The sequence below is a fragment of the Thermobia domestica genome, chromosome 17, assembly GCF_964235325.1.
Source record: "Thermobia domestica chromosome 17, izTheDome1.hap1.1, whole genome shotgun sequence".
NCBI classification, from domain to species: Eukaryota; Metazoa; Arthropoda; class Insecta; order Zygentoma; family Lepismatidae; genus Thermobia; species Thermobia domestica.
Window position 1 is genome coordinate 161716102 of NC_137470.1, and position 26794 is coordinate 161742895.

The 26794-nt window shown below is 36.7% G+C and overlaps 1 protein-coding gene across 2 annotated transcripts in view; it reads left to right on the forward strand.

Moving 5' to 3' along the window:
* The first annotated feature begins 5556 nt into the window (after positions 1–5556).
* The window catches only part of LOC145674451 (proline-, glutamic acid- and leucine-rich protein 1-like), a 94211-nt gene continuing 72973 nt past the window's right edge, over positions 5557–26794 (forward strand). The window contains exon 1 of one of the 2 annotated variants that reach the window (XM_081744520.1): positions 5557–5758. In XM_081744520.1, coding sequence (XP_081600646.1) covers positions 5648–5758 — 111 coding nt within the window. In that variant the 5' untranslated portion in view covers positions 5557–5647. The remainder of the gene's footprint in view (positions 5759–26794) is intronic. The other variant, XM_081744519.1, reaches the window with a different exon arrangement.

The following is a 26794-nucleotide window of genomic DNA, read 5'->3' on the forward strand; positions in this document are numbered from 1 at the left end:
GATTTTTTGGGTCTAAATATCCTTTTTTCAACTTTTAGCCCCCCTGGACCCCCTATTTTTACGCAGAGATCTGAAAAAATCTGGTAAATACTACTCGGTGAGCTGAATGTTTATGCACAATTCCAATTTTCCAAGTGCAAAAGTAACCCCGCCAAAAAAAATATACCGACAATGTCCCATATTCCCGTATACAGAGTGAAATTTTTAAACACTCCCTGAGACATCCCTAATTACCTTAGTGTCATGTTTTGCCCATAATTCTCTTCAGAATAGAACTGCCTTTCAGGCGGTACCATTCACTTGTTCCCATTATGTATCTAAGGCGGGAAAATCCCGTGAAAGGGATTTTTAGTAAAAATTTCCTTTTTTCAAAATTAGCCTCTCTGTACCCCCCTGTTTTAACGCAAAAATCTGAAAAATATCTGGTAAATACTACTCGGTGGACTGAATGTTTGTGCACAATTTCAATCTTCTAGGTGCAAAAATAAGCCAGCACAAAAATAGTACCGAAAATATCCAAAATTCCCCTATACAGAAGTATATTTTGATAAAAATTCCCTGACACTTCCCTAATTACCCTAGGGCCATATGTCGCACATCATTCTCTTCAGAATAGAACTGCCTTTCAGATGGTACCATTCATTTGTCTCCATCATGTATCTAAGGCGGGAAAATGAGGAAAAACGGGATTTTTGGGTAAAAATATCCCTTTTTTAAACTTTTTGACCCTCTAGATCCCCCCTGTTTTAACGCAGAAATCTGAAGAAAAAATCTGGTAAATACTACTCGGTGGACTGCATGTTTGTGCAAAATTTCAATCTTCTACGTGCAAAAATAAGCCCGCCAAAAATACTTTACATAACCCCCCCCAAAAATATTACACGAAAATATAAATTTTAGACTTATGACGTCATCACCTCCTATGTCTCGACACAAGAAGGTGTGAAACCATCCATAATGTCTTCTGCAATGCCTCTGGACTTGAAAAACAAAAAAACAAAAAAAAAAAAAAAAAACGGACGAAAAAGCTCAAATTGGAGAGTTATAACGCAATGTACCATGAAACACCCCGTATGGTACAAATTGTACCATGAGATCCCCAAAGGGTTAAACCTTTACATTATGTAACCTTGTTTACCAGAGTTTTCTGATTGGGAAAAGGAGAGAAACTGCTTTCCTCTTATATCTATTTCTTACTATTCATTTTGTTTGAACTGTTTAAGTAAGATCTTTTTCTAACTTTTTATGTCATCCATTGCCCTCACGATAATAAAATCGTCATTCTTAACAATTTGTTTTCTTTTCTTATTAGCAGTTTGCCACACTAATTTATTTGTAACAAAACTGAGGTTTGGTCCAACACCTTTCTAATTCTCAACAACCTCAACGATCTTGTTTTGGGGTTGCCTACTATTGCAGGAAAGGGAGAATTGCAAGGTAAGAATGCACTTTTGGAGTCATCCATACATTCTTTAAAGTAAAAGTGTCAGCTTTTGACACATTACTTGTTACTGGTAAGATAGGTTTCAGCCCAGATTCAGAAACTAGCAAAGCATGCACAGAGAGAGGGCTAAGAATGGCTGTAATTTCATCTTGGTGCTTTATGGCACTTTGTGCATTTAAGTGCAGAAGCTGAAGATCATATGGTTGCTTTGCCATCTCGTTTTTGAGGATTTCGCTGGTTGACTAAAGACTGGTGGTGAGGAGAGAAGGGCTGGAGAGAGAGGGAAGAGTGCGGTCATTGACACCAAGTTCGATGCCGCACAACTCCCCAAAAAATGAAGACCCTCAGTGTTTCAAATCTATCTACTTTGTTCCTCTGCATTCTGTAATTAGCGACGACAGTAAAGTACGCTGTTTATGAGTTTTTCTGTTTTCTAGTGAGGTCTTTGAATAAGCAGGACATTTTCTACCACGTATTAGAATTGAACCTGATCTTATATGATGAAAATTAATGACATTAAATACATTGCATTTCACATAACTTGATTTGAAAATAGCAGAAAAAATAATGTGAAAGAAAATAATTGTACTAACGCTGCTTTTGCTTTTGTAACTGTGAGGAGACGCTGAGGACCATTGCATTGTTACAGACACAAACATACACTGGAAGAACACTAACAACACTATAATATGCAGGGGAGAAGTAAGAAAAAACACGTAACACTAGACACATGAATAACTATATATAGGATTAAAAAATTTCCTCTTCTGGGGGGGGGGCGATTGCCACCTGGATCCGCCACTGCACTTTTGTAAAAGTAATTTCCTACTGTCATTAACCAATCAAATGTATCCATTAGCGAGGGAGCGGGCCTACCCAAAATGAAAATTTTAAAGCCGCCCCTGTTTCATACCACTTTTGGTTTATGGCAGCCAGCTTTGAAACCGGAATGTTTATACTATTTTCGATTTGAATAGGGGGTTAATAGTGAGGATGGAATCTTATCTTGGGACGCTAAATCGATTACAGAAAAACAGCTTCTCGATATATGTTACTATTTTGCACTTATACCTGCCGACAAACGGTTGGACGTCCATAGCACTTACATTTCCGACACTCATGCATAACATAATTTGGAAGTCTAAAAAGCACAAACAAACTATTTGCTGAACAAAACAATATATTCACATGAAAAGCTACATGTAGTTTTTTTATGTTATTATATTGTTTTGCTCAGCAAATTTTTTATGTATACACAAAGCAAAAATTCTAAAAAACAGTGTAGGAGCGGGAATGCGGGAGTGTTACTTAATAAGTGATGAATGCAATAAGAATTCTTTTTTCATTTTTATGGAACTTATTATTTTTTACGTTTACGCAATGGCTGCGTCTTTTTTTTTTTTGGTAAAATATAGAATTTCTTTTTCAGTGACTGAGTTAATTTATACTTTTGACAACACAAAATGAAAAGGAGTTTCAACTTTGTTGGTGTATAGCACCATATTATTAATTTCTTTAGATGCTAGCAATTGTTATCTCACACACTTAGTTTTATTAATTTATTTTTCATCTCTCAAAAATATATATTTACGATTTGTGTGTCGCAGTTTGATCGTATTCTAAGCGACTAATTCGCCTGCCACCTACTGGTAAAAAATTTATACAATCAACATCAGAGCAGACAGTAAACACTACAAAAAGTGGAAAATGTATAAATGGTGATGTGTTTATTCCAGCTGAAGATTAGTAACTGAACCGATTTGAAACCAGAGTTTGTTTCCAACAACGTGAAAAGGGCAAAATTGTGTCTAGTGTTTGAAGCGAAGTGCTCTATTGGTTATACGTAAATGAATAATATTGCTTTGCACTAGTACGGTGCTCGGTATCATTTTCGAGGAAGTCTCGCATTGTCTATATAGCATTGAGCTTAGTTCTGTGGATTACGATTTTAGTTGTTTTCGTGCAGAAAATCATGGAGAAAAGACGGCAAAAACTTGGAACACAAATATGCGTAAAGACCAAAAAAGACAGAAGAAAATTAGATATACCTTTGATATTTGGATATGTGTTGGAGAATGAAAATTCTCTAGAAAGAAAAGATCGTAAGTATTGAAGTTAATTTATATAATAATATACACATAAGGTTACTGTGATCAGTGGCGCCACTAAGCAGCCCACAGACGGTGCCGGAGTAGGAAATTTACAAGCTCCTCAAATTTACGAAAATGTGTTTCCATAGGGCTTTTTTTTTTCTCTCTCTCTCTCTCTCTTTTCCGTTGGGGAGCTCTAATACCAGTTTCGCTGCCGCTGGCTGTGAGAGTGCTAAGCAATAGGAATGGTGTAGTAAATTAGTATTATAGCTTGTTCATACAAATTAGGATGGGTGAGTTTTTCTCACTTCGCCGGTGTTGTTGTGTATACTTGTTCGTAATTCATGAATAGCGCTAACCTCAAAACTAACATAAATAATTATTATGTAAGTGTTCTATACGCCAATATGTTACGTATTTAAATACATACAAGACAAGAGTTACATACCTCAATACTTATCACCAGTGGCGTATTTACGATTTTGTTTCGGGAGGGGCTTTGCTACGTTTCGGGGGGGCTTTGCCTGGAAATGTGAAAATTCTGCAAGATATTTCATTTACTTGACTATACTAAGTAAGATTTCGGTGGGGGGGCTTAAGCCCGGAAGCCACCCCCCTAAATACGCCACTGCTTATCACAATTTTGAAGGCTTTGTATTATAATGTGGCAACTAAATTTCAATAATAGTAATAATTAAGTATGACGTTTCCCGAAAATTAAACAACTGGGAAAATCAATCTGGGACAAATTGGATATCATTTGATTCTTACTGTCAAGTACATCAATAATTGATATATTCTTTTCGAGAATTCAATTTTGATCCGGGAAATTATAAAAGCTCCAGATTTTTGGAAATACAGACAAGTTCTCGATTTGTAGGAAATGGGGGTTCTCGATTTGTATCGACAAGTACGCTTCTGTAGATCAACAAGTGATTTGATATTTTCCGAAAACTCAATTTTAACCCTGGAAGCTAATAATTCCGGGATTTCGGGCGATGCGGATCAGTTGTCGTTCAGGGGCGCCATTTGGGAAGGCAGGAGGGCCAATTGCCCCCTCAAAAGTTTGAGGAATACATAGACTTTAGTGGATTGTCTACTAATATACTAGTACAAAACGTGAAATTCTTATGTCGGTGGTTCTCTTTCTTACCCCAAGCAAAGTCTGAAATGACGACCCTGTTGACGTTCGCTTTGTATTAAGAAGTAGATCGGTAATTCCCACTCAGTGACTGACCTCGATTTCGCTGCAGTTGACAACTAGTAAATCCGGGATTTTTTAAAATTTCCCTGATTGATTTTCTGAAAACTGTCATATAAATGATTTATCTACTTGTCAAAAAGAATACAAAGACATCAATTTCGTTTTAGTCGATAAACTGGTCCGAATTTTGAAATCCAGTAATTTTGTTAATTTTCCCAACTAAAATTGAATTTTCGGCAAAAATACAAACATTGATCTTTATGTCAATACGAATCATACGACAGCCAATTCATTCGTATCGACAGCTTATGGCTTTGCCCATAATCCTGGATTTTTTCCTACACCCATTTCGTTGAAGTCGACAACTGGGCTACTTTTCCCAAATTCACTGATTTCTATTAATTTTCTATGTAATATTGAATTTTCGGGAAAGTGTCATTTCAATTATTAATCTACTTGTCAATACGAACCGAATACTTTTGCCGTAGCCTAAAGGACATTACGTGGTACGTTAAACTGAAAACGAGCTGCATGGCACCCATTTCGTTCCAGTCGACAACTGGTCCAAATTGTGCTAATGATGGGATTTCTTTTATGTCTATTTTAGAATTATAGGATGTTCCTAAAGATGAGCTTACAGAACTTCCATGTTTAGTTGTTAGATCTCTAAGTACTGAGTTTTATTGTTTGGTTTCTGTGAAATCGTTTACTGTGTAGGGAAAATTCACAGCCGTGTGGGAAGTTCTAAGTTTCTTTGAGGGAAGCTTTAGACTGTGTATCACGTGCATGTTTCTTGAATTTGACAGTTAGAGGATGCAACTTTAATACTTGTGCATTGCTGTGTGGGACGTTCTAAGTTTCTTTGAGGGAAGTTTTACATTGTGTTTCACGTCCATGTGTTTGTGAATTATGGCAAGATTTATGGATTTATTTCAAAATGTTATGGAGTCCACGTGTCGCGAGCAAAATTTGCCTGTATTATTACAGGCGTGTACTTCCCAGCAGGCATTTGCTCTCAAGGTAATTTAATGTAATATCGCATGTGATGAACTGTGTTTGATCTTTAGAATTTGCTATGGGATTTGAGTTCGAACGTCGCGAGCATTATTAAAATTCTTATTTTCCAGAATAAACTTGATTCAGAATTTCTAACAAAATTCGAATTGGCCTATGTTTAGCAGAAGGGTTCCAGCTCTTTTCTCTAAAAAATGTTACAGTTTTGGCAATTTCTGTTCACACTAGGGTAGGTTAGGTTCGGTTAGTTTATATTAGATTAGTTTATGTTACATTAGTGTATGGGTCCAGCATAATTTTCCAACAAATAATAGAATTTCGCTTATTTCTACTAATATTAGGTTAGGTTAAGTTAGATTTGGTTACGTTCTGTTACGTCTAAGTACTTGCATCATTCATTTCCCCTGTAAATTGTGTGTTTTTTTACGTGCTTCTGGACCCCTTGTACTAAACATACTCCTTAGGATTATGTACTTTGCAGTAAAGTGCATGCTATATTGACGACTTTTTTGGAGTTACGGTAGACCGAGGTGTTGAATACCAAGTGCAAGGCAGATTTTTCAAGTTAAAATAGAAGGTCTATACAGTAGGCCTATTATTGTTTTTTGTTCAGGTCGAGACTGTAGTTGCAAAGGTTTTGCCACTAGTGAAATTTATCATAACCCCTTAACATAAATAACGTTGAAGAAAGCGCAGTACCAATTGGAATATGAATCCACATAATTTTAAAATTTACAGAAGAAATTGGTAATAATGTTTTTACATATTACTGTTTATCGAAATATGTTGTTTCCTTACATTTAAGATGCATATCTGCGTAGAGACACGTTAATTAAAATGTAACCTTTTAAAGCACGGTTCCTCTATAAGGTAACTATTAACCACAATCTACAAACTGAAATGAGATGAAGTTGGGTATCTGATGCCGGTGTGCTAACTCATGATACGTATAAAGTATCGTACAGTTAAAGGATCAACGTATTTGTGAAATTTGCGTAAATAATGTGTTATGTCATTTTACAATGCAATGTAGAAACAATGACAGCATATCTGCATTTTACATCTGATGTCCATAACAACGTACAATACGTAATCCAACATGTAAGGTAAGTGTTCTTGTGCCATATACATAGCGTAAGAGTTTTTTCGCTATCCTCATTTATGTCTATACCCACCGTCGCATGCGGACGCACCCCTGCGCTACGTCGCGTCCTTACCTACTGCTCGTGTGCCCTGACTCAGTTAGCATTAACGTAGTGGAAAAAGTATTCTATCTGCAACGAATTTAAGTATTGATCCGTATTCTCAATATGCACTGGACGCGAAAACAGATGAGTGACACACAGTTTCGGAGCACGTATCCCTCAATTGACTAGAGCAACTGAGTGTAGAATGACAAATCTTTCCTTTGCATCCGTGATTTGCTCCTTTTAGTTTATGTTGATATTTCGACTCGTGCTAGAGTCATGTTTGCAACCACCATTTTTTTTTTAAACTTTCTAAAGGAAATGACATATTTTACAGAAGAGTGATAATTCGGCATATATTCCGAAGTTGGGCGTCCGCTTTCGCCACGTTTTTTCGCTGTTATCTCCTTTGCACACTTTCTGCAATTTGTTACTAGGTTCATTAATCCGTGCTCTTCACAAACTTTTAAAAGATTTTGTTCGTTATCAACGTATTGCTTCACAAAATGTTAAAACTGTTACTTCATTGCCCTTGTACATTCGCCATGTTGATAACATAAATGCTCATCTCTTTCCCACAATACAACTGTTTTGTTACCTTGCGCCAAGTAGTTCCCTCCGCTCGCCGTATAGTCCCACGTTTACAACCGCTTATATATAACAAATAAACAGATTTTTCGAGACTCTTATATATTATCAAGCACACAAACGATCAAATTATCCATATCTTTCCTGTAAATTTTAAAAATTTTGCTGGAAACAGACGCCCAACTTTGGAACTTAACCCGATAATTCTACAAAGTAGTACAGGTAACGTTTCTTTTTGTGATTTATTAGTGAAAGGTTAAACGAAGACTCCTAAGGCATGTTTTTTCTTTTGTCGTAAATGAAGTTTTTTTTCCACTATCCTGAAAGTGTATACCCACCGTCACTAATGCGCCTGCTCTCTACGGACGCACTCCTGTGTTTCCACGCGGTCTCGTTTGCTGTGCTTCTAACCTATGTCGCTTCTATAGTATTCTCACTTTCAGTGTACACCTTGCAGAATTTGGTTAACGTTATATCCACTATAGTCTTTCTGGCGTCGGAAGGGTTGGCTGGTTTAAACCAAAAAACGACAAATGTTCGTAAAAGAGTAAGTGTTTGTAAAATCTTGATGAACACACATTTGTGGGTTATCACGTTTCACTCCCGTATATTATTCGTATTATATTCAGACCTAAATTCCCCATTCATTACTCAAAAAGATTCTACTACAAAAGCAACTTTTTATTTTATATGTTTGTAAATATTTGTTTTGTGATTTTTTTGTAGTTGTTATTATTGATATGTAATTGCAATCAAAGAAAAATTCTAAATATTGTTTCGTTTCAATGTTTGCTATTGATAAAATACATCGAAATGCCGTACTTTGTCTGTATATGTGTGTGTGTGTGTGTGTAGGGGGTGGGGTCATACACGAGAAGCATTTGGTGAAATGAGAAGTATCTTTGGTGTCTGTTTATGTATAAATAAGTCTGAGCCAAAGTGAACTCAAATAATTCGTATCTTTATTCACTTTTCTTACTGATATGCAAATTAAGTCGTTGTGTTTCTTTAATTTGGACCAATATAAGTCGTTGTTAACTAACTTGAACTAAATTGGTTCTTCTGTACTCCGTAGTACTTTGAAATTGTTCATATGTAATTCTGTATAATGGTTTCACTTTTGCGACTTTTTATCTTTTTGTCCTTCTGAAATGACAGTTATATTAAGGAGTATGTAAAGATCAGTACAACGTATTTTTATCGGGATTCCTTCGTGAGTGAGTCGGCAGACGTATCGCATTTGTGACCAATTAGTCCTGGTTCCGAGTTCAAATGAAGGACATTTTCTCTCGGATGTAACTCGAGAAGCGGTTTTATTCCGCCTTAAGCTTATGTGACCCCTTCCAGCATAACCCGGTTGTTGCATAATAACATCAAGGCGAAACAAGATTATTTCTGTCCATATATGATATGAATATATAGAGCAAATTATTTAAACCAAAAAAACCTGGTTTAAACCAAGAAGGCCTGTTTTTTGTTTTTATTTCAATATAAACCATGGTTTTTGCCAACCCTGATATACGATGAATATATTAATATGTATGGGTCCGTATTGTATATCGGTACCGAGTTTAGTATTAGCAGGTTAAGTGCCACCTATATCGCAAAAAAAAAAAAAGTCCCTTACGACTTTATTTCTGGTTTCTGTATGTCCTTCTAAATAGTAATTTATCATTTTAGGTAATTATGTAGTAACGCTACTATGCACTATTGATATTTTCTTGATACGTTAGTCTCACGCAGCCGAAATGGGCCGACGCCTGGAATAGGTTTATTGGCCACGTGAGACCATGTCATCACGCAAGTTTTAACCGATTGTGTAAGGTTTTCCCGGGAAAATACGAATGCATAAATTTGTAAGGAGTTTAGTATAGCTTTGGCTTCTGCCTTTGTTGACTTTACTCCACATGATTGTTGTCTTGCCTCAGTTTTGAGTGTCATGGATAATACATTTTTGATCTTTGAGTAATGTAGAAAGCACGACCTATTTTTGCCACTTTGGCTAGAACCATGTGAGACCACGTTGGACTCATAATTTCACATGCCAAGGTATTTCACATACCACCAGACCTACTACTATACACTGCAATAGATTTTAATGTAAAAAGTGAGATCAGTGAGTCAGCACAGGCCATAAGATAACTAGAGGTTGTTTGAGACCAATCTGGCATCACGTGGCCGTGAGAAAATAATTTATATGAGACCGAACTAGTCTCACGAGGCACTTAACCTGCTAAATCGTAACCTGATGATTTAGTATGTATTACACTGTATTGTATCATATTTCGCTAATTTTTCGTGCTCAAAATTGTTTGTTTATGTCTGTGACAGTACATAGTACTATAGCAGTGATTGGCATTTGTGTTGTATCACCGGACCACGAAAATAGAAGAAGAAAGAAAAAAACGAAAATATGATGCATTTGGTTAGATTAGATTACGTTACATTAGGTTATGTTAGGTTGAGTTACAAATCAGTTACCTTCAAAACAAAGGAGCGTAAACTTTTACAATTTGTAATAGAAAGTTATTATTTACGTACAAATACGGTGTCTCGATGTATGGCAAAACATCTACAGTGCAAAATACTTAAACCAACCTGTGTTAGGTGCTCTCTAAAAGTGCGAATGGCACTTAAGCGAGTTAGGGCTCCGAAAGGATGATAGCCCACGCCATAGCGTCCGGAGGAAGCAGGCGCGTTGGCAACGGCGGGTACACGCATAAGCGAGGTAGTGCAAGCATGTGGGTTCTGACAACGATACGGATTTCAATAACACTTGTTATGATTTCATACTAGTGGCCACCTGGCAGATTAGGTTATAATTCGATAAACCTCAAACACGATATGACACAAGCTTGACATGTACGCGCCATTTCAACACTGCTTTTCTTGCCATTGAATCAGGATACGTGTACCTCTCTGCCAAAATAAGCCCTTCTGCGTCCACATGCAGTGCCAGTTAGGTCAAAAATTAGCAGCAAAAACGAACATTTTCTTAACTTCAAGTATTCTCCTCACCTGACTTTTCACTCACTCTTCCTCACAAACCAGATTAAATTATGCATTTCACCCGGTGCATTTCCTAAAGTCGGTCCGGGAATACAGCGCTTAACCCTAGTATTTATCTTGTTATTACTGTGATTATAGTTCGATGGTTATGATAATTACCTAACCGAAACTGTACAACCAGTCATATGTGTGGATGATCTTAAGTTTCATTGCTCTAGATCATGAGTCGACAACTTACTGTATTGTGCTGGGTGGGGTATTCTTAATCTGCACGCAGATTCCTTCAGATAAATGAAACTGAGAAGATAATGCATCGTACTGCTATTCGTAATTTTAATAATTGAAGGGTAAGGGGAAAAAACAAGGAATGTCCATGTGTGTACTTTATCGGGTTCTTTGCCCTATCTGTTGGTGACTCTTTATACTATTCGATTGTATATACCATGCATGCGTAAATGTAGAAATATCCAAGGAAATGGGCGAAAGATTTGACTACCCCTGTTCATTTTATACGCGGTTTTCAATTTTAAAACGCTGTTTTCTCAAAAATGGAGTTTTGTGGCATTCCTTGTTTTTTCCCCTTGCCCTTCAATTGTTGTTATCGTTTTGAAGTTACGGGTTAAGTTCTGCCGCTAGGGACGGGACAAATAAAATTTCCGGAGAAGCAATCTATGTAACAGGAAAGCTATGTTTTTTTTTATGTAATGTAATACGTATATGCTTTAAAAATATTGGGAAGTTTAGGAGTTATGTAGTGTATTTGATATTTGTTGGGCTACGTTCGTCAACCTTTTTCTCTTGAGAACCTTTATATTAAGAAGTTAAAGAACAGAGAAGTGAACGATTAATGATTGTTGCAGTGGTTATCTGATAGGCTTTCGTTCCTTTTATATCGATACTTACGCAAATGAGAGGAGATTATTGAGGTATTGGGCGAAGCATGAAGTAACATTTGAAATACATTAATGACTAACCGCTTAAGCACGGATTCCTCCGTAAGGTAACAACCGTTGTATAGAAAGTGAAGTAAGATGTAGTTAATTGTTTTGAAGCAGTATGTCAACTCATGGTGCGTAACCAGAGCAGTTTCCAAGTGTGAAGAGATTCGCATTATTTCTGTAATCTGCGTAAGTAATGTGTTATTTTATTTTACAACTACAATGTAGGAGCAGTAACTGCATGTCTGGATCTTACGTTTGACATCTGTAATAAAGCACAAGTTAATAATCCAACACGTAAGTAAATGTTCTTATCCTATATAAAGTGTTTTCCTCTTTCCTCGATTTTGTATATATACCAGGGTGGAAAAAAATCATGATTTTTTTCAAAAAAATCATTTTTGTTGATTTTTTTGATTTAAATCGATTTTTTTGATTTAAATCAAATCTTTTTCTTCGTATGATACAAGTCGCGAACTGAAGAGAAAACATTAGGAATTAGTATTAAATGTTAATTATGTCATTTAAGTGAAAGTATTGGGTTTTAATTTTGAATTAAATCCCAATCGTTAACCTATTTCAATCCCAAACAATGTTTCTTAAGCATTAAGGAAAAAGTACAGCAATGTATATCAACATGACACTTTTCTTTTCACGAAAGTTACTGATATTTGGCAGGGGCATATTTTTAAACAATTGGAACTAGCTAGCGGCACGAAATACATATAAAGTACATAAATTTCGCCTAAAATTAACTAACTCACTCTATGACCTATGGAACCCGGAGGTTCAATGCCATGTTCACAAAAGCTCTCCTGACTTCTATCCTTAGTCAACTGAATCCAGTTTCTATTTTGTATTCTTATTTCTGCGAGATCCATCTTAATATTGCCCTCCCATGTGCGACTAGGTCTTCCTAATGGTCGTTTTCCGATTGGACTTCCAGTTAAAACTTTGAAAGCGTTCCTACTTTCTTCCATTCTCGCTACAGTCCTGCCCACCTGAACCTCCAAGATTTAATGACCCTAACAATGTTTGGTGAATGGTATAAATTATGCAGTTTCTCATCATGAAGTTTTCGTCATTTCTCATTTCCGTTCCTTTTGGTTCCGAATATTCGCTTCAGGATTTTATTCTCAAATACTTTCAGTTTGCGTTCTTCCCTCAGCGTAAGCGACCATGTTTCACAACCATACAGCACAACAGGCATAATTATCGTTTTATATATTTTAAAGCTTCAAATTCCTCGACACAATTCGCGATGATAAGAGATTTTGAACTGAATAATAACACGAATTCCCTGCAGGAATTCCAAAATAAAAAATCAAGATGCTCAGTTCCAGAAGAAGAAACACTTGTGATTGTTAAAAATATGCTTTATGTGACGTGAAAAACAGTTCAAATGCGAGTTGTCCGTGCATTTAAGACATCTATACATAGCAGGCACGTTTTTATACTTTTCTGTTGGCTATTTTATTTCCTCTTACAATTTTTCCTGCACAGGCGCGGCAGATTTTCTGCGATCACATCGCAGATCGCGGCATGTTCTGCAATGGGGTCAAGCATCCACTTTATCAAAAGTATTATTCGATATTTTAACGCATCCAAAATTTGTCGTATTACGATCCCGAGGAACTTCCAGTGTGCGAATTAGATAATCTATATTGGGGGGATTAAAATTAGGCCAAAGGACATAGTCTGAAGGTTATATATATATATATATATATATATATATAGATATGTGTGTGTGTGTGTGTGTGTGTGTGTGTGACATCTGTAATAAATAAGAGATTTATTAATTTAATAAATCTACCGACAATAACTATGCACATATATATTGTCTGACATACACATATCCCACTAAACCTTTCTGAACGTGTTTTAATGTTGTACTCAGTCTTGTCCCCGTAGCTCTCTAAGGTTTATTTAGTTAATAATTCGGCTCGAGCGATAGCCATGATCACAAGCATATGTTAATTTTTCCACTCATATTGAAAGCTTCCACTTTGCATTAATACATACAGGTTGCGAAAAGAAATCTACTTCAGTCTTGTGAAAATCACTAAAATTATCAGTTAAACCGGACATTTTATTATTATTATTATTATTATTATTATTATTATTATTATTATTATTATTATTATTATTATTATTATTTTAAGAAAATTTAGATATTAGCCTATCAAATAAGAAATGGATTGTTGCTGGTCCCGATTTCTCACATCAAGGTCAAATCGAAGGCCAAATATTTAAAATATCTGAATTCAAATTTCGAGCTTGTGCTTCTACTTCCCGCTAAAGCTGTGCTCATCACGACTTTTTTTCTCCAAATATCGATTCCGTGATGGGCACAGAAAGTCAACACTTAAAAATTACTTTACTGTTAGGTTGAAGATGAGTTGATTCACTATGGGCTACTTTATTCAAATAAAGTAAAACATTACACTGAAGTTTTTCAGACAACATTAATTGCGTGGACAGCAAACTGTACAGCGAAAAGATGGAAAAATCAAGAGTTAACTTTAAAAAAACCCCGCTCCAGTTGAAATGCTTATACAGACACGAACAATGACACGGAGAACCAGTCGTATTAACAAATGCTGAAGCAAATCTTGAATTATTTGCTTATTCACCTAAAAATAATCTTCATTAACATGTCTGCTCACTAGGAGCGTATCCCCCAGCGTGTACGTTAACACATACTTACGAGAGAATACCTATATCTCATATTTTGAGTACATGTTCAAAAGTTCATTTCTGTAAACTGTAAAAGTCAGTGATTACTATGCTAATTATCACAAATTAAATGCGACTTTTGAGTTGCATACACACAAACTACTAGGGAATGAAGACCATGTGCTAACAAAGAGTACACTGGAAAATGAAATAACATGTTATAACAAAAATTAAAATAAGATGATAATCGATACAAATATAGAGGATGAATATGACATATCCGAACTTCGCCAAGTATGGTAGAAGAAGCTATTTGTTTACTTCTTCTTGGCCAACCGCTAAGAACATTTATAAATCTATATGTGGCTTTGTTATACGCAATTAGTACCGGTACATTCAAATTCACAAACGATGACGAACTGAAGGATACGAAGGTACAGTTGCAAGTAACAACCGTAGTCATAATAATATAGTTCTACTAAACAACGTTGAAAATAGTGGGTAATTAGGTGGTAAGTAGAAATGACCAAAACTGAACAGTTTACATCGATCATTTCGAAATACAGCTAGAAGATTAAATTTACAAGAAATAACAAAAATCAGTGAAATTTGGAGTTATACTAAGCATAGTTTGAGGGGGAAAGTGATCATCCCCGGTGGGGATACTTCAGCTGACTTCTTTGGGGGGGAAAAATGTGATTGAGGGGGAAAATCCCCCTCATCCCCCCGGTAATTCGCACCCTGGGAACTTCTATGTATTTAGTACATAAATTTCGCCCAAAATTTTAAAATCTAATTTTTTTTTTTTTTTGTTTCGGAGAGGGGATCGAACCCTCTAAATACGCCCCTATTATCTGGAAATAAACAAATAGACATGAACACAAAAGAGCTTTCATCTTAAATGTCCATGGTGATTTCCCCGTTAGAACAGAAATTTTACAACCCTGTGTTACAAAGAGAAGAAAGCAGGGTTCACCCGTAACCCGTTCAAACGGGATTTTCCCTGATAGTTCCCACATGATACTCGTTTCATGCTGGGCTTACATACATTTGAGTCTCACTGTATTATGATTATTATCTTCCATAATCGGAATAACAGAAGAGAAACGGGATTTTACTTACTTTCACTTTAAATTAATTCATTTCGGAATTTGATTTTAATCAACGATTTTTATTAAAAAAATCAAGTGATTTAAATCTTGATTAAAATCGTGATTTAAATCAGACTGATTTAAATCAATCCACCCTGATATATACCTACCCTCGCTAATGCCATGCCCCCTATGGACGCAGCCGTGCGCTGCCTCCATTCCCTCTTACTGCGCTCCTGCCCTGAATCAGCTGGTAGCATTTATACTTTTAGTAGGAACCTAGCACACGTTAATTAGTGTTGTTTACACTATAGCATTTACAGGACACGTACATTTACGCCCTGCTGCAGTGAATTTGCCCTGAGAAATGCAAGTCCGTACACCATATATGGTTATTTAAGGTATAAATGGTTGACTTAGTGAAAAAGAAATATATATATGCAACGAATTTGGTTGTGGATCCATGTCCTCAATATGCGCTGGAAGCGCAAGCAGGTGTGTGGCACACTGGTTCGGAATATGTATCCCTCCATTAATCTTACATACTGCGCTGGAGAGAGCTTACCTTTGCATTCCTCATTCGATTCTTTTAGTTTATGTTATTTCGACTTGCGCTGGAGTTATGTTCGCAACCATTTTTTTTACTTTTTACAGGAGGTTTGTCGTTTTATCGAGCAACATGCCATCCATAACGTCTATCATTGAGTCGACTTTTTTTTTTTTTTTGACTTAGTACAGTTAATCGTCTTGAGTCTGGACGTAAGTCAACTAGAAGGGTAACGATTTACAATACGAATTCTCATTACTGGACGAACATAAAATATTATGCAGTTAGATCAATGTATTAGTAATACAAATATGTTGTAATCTTACCTGTGAGAAGTTTATTTCCAGATTACTGCGGAACGAAAAGTAGAATAATTGAAGCACCCACTCCTACATAAATAACAAATTATGTACTGTGTGTAAAAGTGATGGTAGTGTGTGATTTAATGAAACAGAACCGTTGAAGTGTCACAGAAGTATTTATGTGTACACTGAAATATAATTTATTGTGTTGATGTTGGAATTCTAGGTAAAGCGGAAGTAACATATATTGTGTACAAGAGTGGTAATGCTGCAAAATAGTACAGGCTAACTTTTCTTCTTCTGATTTGTAAGTGAACGTGTAAATGAAGACACTTAAGACATGTTTTTTATTGCAAGTAAAGGGTTTTTCCATTATACTTATTAAAGCACGTTTGCAGTGATTATTTGATAAGCATTCGTTCCTTTTGTATTGATACTAGCTGAAATGTCCGTTCTTCGCACGGGGAAATATGTTTATAGGAGATAGGTGACTCGCTATAAATTGATTTGTTACTATTTAATAAGTTTCGTACTTTTATGTAGAAATGCACGGTTATGCAAGAATGGAAACTTTGGTGAACGGAAATTCATTTCAAAAGCAAAGCAACAATACTGCTATTAAATTCGAATGAAGAAAATTGTAGTGAAAGGAAAGTCTGGTTTATATTTAATGTTATTTTCGTTTTATTTCATACTTAACTAAGTTGTTTTATTACAATACTTGCTTATAAACTACATGTGTCATCTAGTGGCTAGATTACCTCCTCTTTTACGTTTCGGCATTCTGTTTAACGTTATTATTACTTAACACTCTAAAATTCCATTATATGCACTGTTCACTAAGTTTTACCTTTAGTAATTTACTTTCACTTGTTACGTTTTAAACATATCACTGGCATACAATTTACTGTCTCACATTTCTCTTTTCCTTGATCCGATTTTATATTTTAAAAGCTTTCCAGGCATATATTTAATTTCCAATTTATTGAGATTAGCCTTATTCATTTCTTATAAATGTGTTTTCCTTGTGCGAAGAACGGACATTTTAGGTACTTTGTGATGATTCTGATACCATCATTGTTTTTTCAACGATGTGTGTCAAGGATCTTATAAAATACCTTCATGTCTGTAGACGTTTTATCTTCATTTATTTTCATCCTTTTTCATACAAATTGTTCACAACGTGAACGTATGAGTTGGACACGTCATAAGAACACTGAATGTGTACATATGTATACATTTAGATCTATATGCAATATTAAAATAGTGTGAATTTATGTACAAAAAAAGGTACAATTTTTCATTATTCTAATTTACATACATCGATATAAAACAAGAAAACAGTTAATAAAACCTTACATTATAGATATACAAAATATATATACTTTAAACCTTATTTATTACAGGCGAGATATTCTTCTACAGAATAGAAACAGTACTCGAGTAGGTAGGACTTGACTACTTTATTGAAACCAGATGTTTTGTTTTTTAAAGTGGAAGGAAGCTTGTTATAAATATTCACTGCCATAGGAAATGTACTATTCTTATGTACTTTTAAACGTGAGGACTCTACATGAAGATCAGACGCTTGTCTTGTATTATGCATTTGTAAATGAATGTAATGGCTCAGACTCCGGTCCATCGTTACCAGTTAACTTTCTTTGGTGCTATTTGAGCACACTGGTGCCAAAGAGCATTAAGTAATTTCAAGATGAAACTTCATGTATTTAACTTTTTGTCAATGTATCTCCCAGAAAGGTTGTTTCTCAGTAATCTACAATTTTATTTAATTATGCTTCTGAATAAGTAATTCTTACCGTAACTCTGAAACTTGTTTCTTTGAGGAAAAAGTGTCGCTACTCTATATAGACTCGTCTTGTGTTGGCGCATGGCGATACTCAACCTGGAACAGGTAAACATCAGGGACACCACAGAGATAATTGTGTTTAGATATGGGGGCAGCCTTTAGTAGAAGTATTAGTACAAATAGTAATAGTAGTAGTTGGTAGTAATAGTGGTAGCATTGGTAATAGTAGAGCAAATAGTAGTAGTTGGTAGTACTAGTGGTGGTACTATTAGTAGTAGTAGTAGGAGTAAAACAGTAGTAGTATTAGTAGCAAGTAGTGCTAGTAGTAGTAGCAAGTAGTAGTAGTAGCTCGAATTCGGTTAGATTAGGTTAAGGTAGGTTTTGTTGGCTGGCTCCCATCATCTAGACATAACCCCATCATTTTCCTTTGAAAACATTTAATAGGTTGAGAAGAACCTGAGCATAATGATAAACTTTAATAAAAGTGACCCCGTATTCTTAATGTGTACCTTCCTAGTGGTGCACATTCTTGAACATTTTCGAACCTATAGAAAAGTAATATAACATGCTGGCACATTCTACTATAATTTCGAATATTCTGCAACATTTAGAACTTCCTGGATCATTCTAAAAGGTTCTAGAGCATCCTGAAAATTCTAGAACCTTTGGGAAACTTCTATAACAGTCTGCAATTTCCAAGATTGTTGATAATTCTAGAACGTTCTGGAATATTCGATCAATAATGGTTTGTGTAGAAAGAAAAGCAGCATTGAAATTGAAAATAAAGAAATGCACCCATTGTTCTTTAATTATTTTTTTTTTTTTTTTTTTTTTTTATACAGTAACACCGTTGCTAGGGCGTTTTCTCCCTCTAGGACCCCTGCTGGTCCAAACCGAAACCTTCATGGATGGGAGTACAGGGCTACAAAATGATAAAGCTTACCTTTGCACCTGGATCCACTTCCTTTAGTTTATGTTGCTATTTCGACTCGCGCTGGAGTCATGTTCACAACCATTTGTTGCTTTTTGCATCAAGCTTGGTCATTTTATTAATCAAGATGCATCCCATAGCATTTTCCGGTAAATAAATATTTCTGACTGAGTACAGTTAGTTGTCTACTGTCCGGATGTTTTTCGACTAGATGACAGCCTACTACACGGTTTAGGGTAACAATTTACAGTACGGATACACATATTTTTAAAATTACAAGACGAGTGTGAAGTAGCATGTTGATAGATCAGTGTGTTAGTAATAGAGATATGTTGTGATCTTACCTGTGAGAATCGTAGTTCTGGATGAATGCACGGCGAAAAATAGAGTAACTGAAGCAGTCACTCTTCCACAAATGATTCATAATATAGGGTAGGCAAAGGTGATGCAAGCATGTGTTGTAATGAAGCAGAACCGCTGAATTGTCGCTGTTGTAATGACGTGTACACTGAAACATTTATTTTGTTGATACTAGAATTCTGAGTAATAGCGGTAACAATTTTATATACAAGAGATTTTTAAGTAAAAGTGTAAATGAAGACACCTAAGGCATTTTTTTTTTTTTATCGCAAATGAAGTGTTTTACAACTATCCTCATTAAATTGTACGCGCACCGTCGCTGACGCGCCTGCTCTCTACAGACGCACCCCTGTGCATCCGCGCGGGCCCGCTTCTGTTTTTCTTGCTGTTAGTGGCTTACGTAGTGTTCTCACCTTCGGTGGCCACCGCACACAAGTTAATTATTTTTTTCACTATACTCTCTCTGGCATACATGCAAATTTTATATTTATACTCATAACGCTGTGCATCGAGAAATACAGCTCCACTTACATGAAGGGTAGAAGGGGTAAATGTAATGTAAAAAAGGAAAAAATTAAATCTTTGAGTTTTACGTCCCACGATTATGCCGGTTAGGCTAAAGGAGACGGTGATGATGAGAGATGAGTGAAATGGTGGAATGAAGAAAGTAGGAGGAAACGAGAGAACCCCGAGAAAACCCACGAGCTCGGTGTTTGTCCACAACAAAGTTCACTTGGCGGGGGCTGGGATCGAACCCGGGACCCCAAGCACCAGAGGTGAACGCTCTACCACTGAGCCACCGCGCCCCCGAATGTAAAAAAGGAGTCAATATGCATTGAACGCTTGTATGGATCCCTATTGTAAATCTGTACGTAGTTTAGTATTTTATATAATTGTCAGCCGATAATTTAGTGTGCTACACTGTATTATATTTCACTGATTTCTATGCTGAAAAATGTTTATATTTCTATAATCATAGTGACAGTACTTCTATATCAGTGATATAACCACTAAACCGAACCCGTACAACTGGTCGTAAGTGTGGATCGTTGTAAATCGCGGTGGTCTAGTTCATAAACTGACTACTAACTGTATTGTGCTATGGTATTATGTATTTGTAGACAATTTCCTTCTGATACGGTTGAGAAGATCTCTCGCAAACCTGATCAGGAGACAGCTTCTCCTTTCTACTCAATGGCAGGTAGTATTGCCAGCTTATACATTAAAAAGATGCTATTGTAATTTGCATGATAGACTTCTTCCAATACCTACATTTATTGCCACAGTTACAGTAGAAACTACCACTAACATACACTATCTACTAAAAAGTCACTGGTCATTCTGCTAGGACATCGCCGTAAGGAAACCAGAGCAACTTGCACGACGCCAGTAATTTGTTTGGGTGCAGAAAGCATTATCAGTGATCGTGCGTCAGGCAAGGAGTCCGTTTGCCTGAGAATGGCTCACAGACAAGATCTTTGAGAGTTTGAAAGGGGAGTCTTCATCGGCTGTCATATTAGGGTTTTTCGAATCGTGCCATTAGTGCCCAATTACGCCACCCAGAATCAACGGTGGGTTATGTGATCCTTAAATCGAAACGTCACACGGTATCACCAGTGTCCTTAAACAGCCCGGACGACCCAAGATATTGACGAACAGGGACCAGAGAGTGCTGAAACGAACGTTATCCAGCAATCGCCGTGAAACTGCATCTGCCACCCAGCACGAGTTCCACGGTGCATCGGGAACATCATTTTCACTGAACACTTTCTGGACAGAACTGCGTGCACTTGGTTTCCATGGTAGAGCAACTGACCACAAGCCACAAATCACTCCAACGAACTTATCCAGGAGGATGGCATGGTGTAAGGCTCATCGAAATTGTACCGTAGACCAATGGAAACATGTGTTATACAGTGATGAATCACGGTACACGTGTTTCATGTAAGATGGTCTGGTGTGGGTGTGGCATCCCAGGGATCGCTTCTTACCGAACTGCATTGTGAAATTTGGTGGTGGTGATGTAATGCTGTTGTGTGAATTTTATTGGTTCAGCCTAGGCCCCCTTATTGTTGTGCCTGCTAACATGACGAGTGCAAATTATCTAGACATATTGGACAATTCAGTGCTTCCCACATTGTGGAAATTCTTTGGAATGGACCCATGTTACTATTATCATGATAATGCCCCTTGCCAATAAGCTGCCAGTGTTATGTCGTGGTATGACCAAAACAATGTGTAAAGACTTCAGTGGCCTGCCCAATCGCCTGATTTGCCCCGTGGAACATCTGTGGGATGAATTCGAGCGGCGTTTAAGGATCAGACCAACTCGTCCAAATTCACATACCGCACTTGGAACTGCCTTGTAGGAGGAGTGGGCTGCCATCCCACCTGATACCTATCAGCAACTGCTGGAAAGCCCTCCTCGGAGAATACATGTTTGCGATCCAGGCGAAAGGAGGCCGTACCCGATATTAGATACGTCATGATTTGCTTCATTCCGAAAGTTGTAGGGTGACCGGTGACTTTTTGGTAGATAGTGTACATTATTATATTTCCGAAACAAATCTCTCCCACAACGTGAAATTATTGGTATTCACGAACTAGTGAATTTTAGAAATTCACGAACTAGTGAATCTTTTGTGACATATACATGAATAAATGTTGAGTGGATGAGGCAGAAGGATCACTGACGCATCTGGAAATACTTTTTGGTTCCCAGGTGCCTTTGCTTGAAGGAGGAAAAACCACGCACGAAAGCGAGGAATAGGAAGAAGGGCACAAGTGATCGATGATTTAAAAAATAGAAGAAGTTATTGAGAGTTAAAGGAGGAAGGTGAAGATCGAGAAACGTGGAAGAAACATTTCCAGACGCAAACCTAAAATGAAAAAAAGAAATCCCTCAGTTCCAGGACCTGCCAAAAGACAGATTATATATATATTGTAATATCTTACATGGTTTAGTTTACAAACAACGTGTGCTTATATTTACAAACACCAAACATGTACGCCTCACTACAAATTACTATGGTGGCAAATAATAGGAGTTACACTATTGGTTATGTCACAACGAAAAGTCACCAGCGTCACTGCCGCTCTAAAGCACCTATATAACCAAAAAATTTCAGAAACGGGTGCCAGTATTCGGCAAGTCAAATCACCTACCTCCCTTAGCTTGCAATAAAGCTTTAAAAATGCCTTACCCAACCCAAGCCTTTAGCTTGCGGTAAAGCTCTAGGCCTTCTTTCCCTCCTATTTTGCAATAAAGCCTTATAAAAGAATTTACCTCTCTCTCTGTTTTCAATAAAACATTTAAAAATTCCTTCTCACTGTACTTGCCTAGCTTGCAGTAAAGCTTTCGCGGGACTCTAAGCCCTCTCTGCTTACATGATTGAATGAAAAAAAAGTGAGACGAAACGGAAAAGCCTTGAATAAACCCACGCACGCAGTACTAGTCCACCACACAGTCCATTTAGCGCGAGTGAACACTATTAGTGAAAGTAAAAGTAAGGGGTTCATACACGAAATTCAGGAACTGGAAAATCTACGACTGGACCGACAATCGAAATAGGATATTCGAGTTACTATACTGATGGTTTAGTTATTATACTACTCAGTCTGCTTCCTGACCACTCTTAACCCTCGCACTACAAAACTGGGTACATTGGGTTCACCACAGTATATTTCTTATAATTACTCTTCTAATCGTTTCTTTAAAATTGTAATTAAAGAAAAAAATGTTATTGCTTAACATGTTTAGGTAAAGCATATACCTTACGGCGGTGCAAATTGAACGTTTGTGTGTGCCATAAATTTTCTATTTTAAGTTGTTGGGCACAAAGTATTCCCCCGCCCGTTGGTAGATGTGACTGACATTTAGAAGTGTCACTCCAAGATGGCAATATAAAAAATAGTTGTTAGTATTATCCCGTGTACTGTTCACATGCATAAAGAAATCGATTGTCTAGTTGATAATAATTTAGATTAACTTTTAAGTCTAAAAGAAGCCGATGAAATATAAGTGACACTGTTAATATTAAACAAATTGGAAACAGTTCGGAAAATGTATCGGTAAATATCAGTGTCCATTTGCCGATACCGATACTCCCAGAAGTGGCCGATATCACTGATACCGATATATCGGTACATCCCTCTCTTTTGCTGAGATTTTATATGACTATTTTACGTAAATATGGCTGAATTTCGTTGATATAGCGCTTTGTTTGCTCCTTCAAGATGTGAGTGGTCGTGGGCTTGACGGCATAAATTTTATGTTTCAAAAGACCCCACAGAGAAAAGTCCAACGGCATTAAATTGTATGATTTGGGCAGACAATTCTGATCACCAAAACTGAAAATTACACAACTAGGTAATGACTTATGCAGTCATTGAATCGTTTCTCGGGCTGTATGGCATGTTGCACCGTCTTGTTGAAACCGCGTGTCGTCTACATCCATATTTTGTAATTTAGGCACAAAAAGGTGAGTTTTGGTGTCGTAATAGCGAGTACCATTAACAGTTATTGCCTGACCAGCCGCATTTTCGAAGAAGTATGGTCCGATAATGTTCCTGGAATCTCAGCAACACCCTCACGCCCTGCTTCGATGTTTTGTGTTGAACGACTTTTTGAAGAACGGCCAGAGTGTTTAGGATCACAAATTGATGTAGTCTCCCTAATTTTTAAAATTAATCTCTGCACAATTTATGTACTTAAATCACTGTTCCGACCATATTCCTAACTGTAGCTGCCAAACCTTCATTATTTTCCAAATATTGCTCAACAATGAAAATTCGTTGTTGTTCCGTGTAGCGCTCCATTTTTAATAACGCTGAACTGTCAGTCAACACCGTTTTTTTTTTTTTTTTTTCCTGTTGGTAACACCTTACCACACAAATGGGGCAAAATTCAAATCCTGCGTGTATTTTGGGGTACCCATCATAAATAACTTTCATTGTCTATTTAGTTCTTTGTATCCGTATTGTGTTTTTTTTTCTTCTATTAACTCAACCTAGAATGTTATTAACTTGCTTTCTTTCTCTGTGTGTTACTATTGTATACCGTTCGTCTTTTGTCTTTTTTTGGTCAGTGAGCTTTCGTAGTTAGTATGTGTAGTGTAGTAAAAATATTTTGGAGTTTGCTTTAAGAAAAGTTAGAGCGCTCACAGCTGATGCGTGGGGTCCATGATATGATGCCAGTGGGCATTGTGGTGGACAGACACCATATGCGTGGGTTTTCTTGGGATTATTCCATTTTTTATTCCATCAATGCGTTCAATATCGTCACCGTCTCCCTCCTTAGCTTTGAAGCATAAACGTTGTGTTAAATTTATATATATTAAGTTTCAAGGTACAGACACTTACGGTACTTTTCCATATAGCAATCGAAGATTTTAAATTGGAGATGCTTTGCGTCTTTATATATCTTAGCATTTGCCTATGAATTTAGCAAAGCCAATGTTGCTCTGCTGATTATGTGTTTACTATACCTATTCATTTTTTTTTTTTTTTTTTAATACTGTAAAATAGCCTCTGTATAATTTTCTAATCATTGCCGATACAGTATCCTCCTGGTTCATGCCTTCATTTTGTGTTAAAGCAGATTCTACTTCCTGATGCGTAATCAGGTAGAAACAAATATTAGTTGCAAAATATTTAGTAAAATTCTTAATGTTCTCAAGCTGTACCTTATTGCAGCGTTTCTCAACCGCCATGTTGCGACACATTGGTGTGTCGCGAATACATGTCAGATGTGTCGTAAGATTTTTAGTGTCTTCTAATATCTTCCGCAAAGAAATTATCGTTAAAAGAAAATAAATATTTATCGCCCGTCAACTTGATTTCGCACTTGTCTCTCACGTTTTGTATGTAAGTCATTCCGTAATAAAGACGCTTGAGAATGCTCCAAGAGCATTGCCAGAATGAACTTAAAAGGACAATCTTTTTATCCGCTGCTTCTTCTCTTTCTCGCAATATATCATCTCTCTATGACTTACGGTTCCCGAGACATGGCTTCTTAAATCTCCCGTAATTCGAACTTCTTTGCCCAATATCTGGGGAACGGTGGCCAGTTGGCCAGTGGCCATCATTTGCTTTTTGGTACCAAAATGTTCACCACTCTCTTAGGTATTGATCAACACCAATACAATCTATCTATGACTTACGGTTCCCGAGATATGCCTCCTTAAATCTCCCGTAATCGGAATTACTTTTTTGGCCAATATCACGAAAACGGTAAGTCATAGAGAGATGATATTGGTGTTAATCAATACTTAAGAGGATGGTAAAAATTTTGGTACCGATATTAATTGGTGGCCATCTGGCCATTGGCTAAACCAGTAGCCAGTTGGACAGTGGCCACCGGTTACTATTTGGTACCAAAATAATTATCATCTTCTTCGGTATTGATCAACACCAATATCATCTCTCTATGACTTATGGTTCTCCAGATGTTGCTCCTTAAATCTTGGGAAATCGGCCATTTTTTGGCCAATATCTTGGGAACGGTAAGAATGACGCGAAAAATTCCATAACTTTCTCAGATAGTTTTTGATGCTCTATCGAATGGTGGGCTCAAAATTTAAAAAAAAAAAAAAAAAAAAAATCGCAAATAAATAAATAAAAAATCGCAAATAACAGATAGACACACAGACATAGAGAATTCAGTAACGAACTTTTTATGTTCGTCGAAAATCTATTGTATGTATTTTAATGTTTGCTTGTTTTGCATCTAGGAAAAAATCACATGCAGTAGTGTCGCGAAAGTTTAAAACGTACTTTGGTGTGCCCCAAAAGATAAAAAGGGTTGAGAAACACTACCTTATTGTGAAGGAAAGTTTTAACCTCATATACTTTAACTGCTCAATGATAAACACCAGCTCGAGAACACTAACTCCTTTAAAATAATATTTTGTAATTAATAGTATATATCGTAAAGAAATTGCAATATTGTATTGTAACTCACCCTTCTTTACAAACTGATACAGGCATACAGGCTACAACAGGCAGAAGCCTGAGATTGAAGTATGGGAGTGAGAATTTGGAATTTATGCAAACTGAAAGTATTTGAGAGCAAGATCTTGAGGCGAATATTCGGACCCAAGAGAAACGGGAATGGGGAAAGGCGGAAACTTCATAACGAGGAACTACATGATTTATACGGTTTACCAAACATTATTAGGGTCATAAAGTCTAGGAGGCTCAGGTGGGCAGGTCATGTAGTCAGGATGGAAGAAAGTACGAACGTTCGCAAAGTCTTAACTGGAAGACCAATCAGAAAACGACCATTAGGAAGCCTAGGTGCAGATGGGAAGACAATATTAAGATGGATCTCGCAGAGATAGGAATACACAGTAGAAACTGGGTCCAGTTGGCTTATTATAGTAGTCAGTGAAGTGGAACGCGGCATTGAACCTCCGTGTTCCATAGGTCATAGAGTTAGTTAATTAGTGCCGAAAGTAACTATTCACTTAAATATAATATTTGTATAACGTTATTTTGCTTTAGCTAGTTAAATGCTAGCATACTTTCTTAATCATCTGTGATGTGTCAAAGGTAAATAAACTGTCGTTGAGTAGTTTTAATAAATTCAATGTATATGTAACAAGCC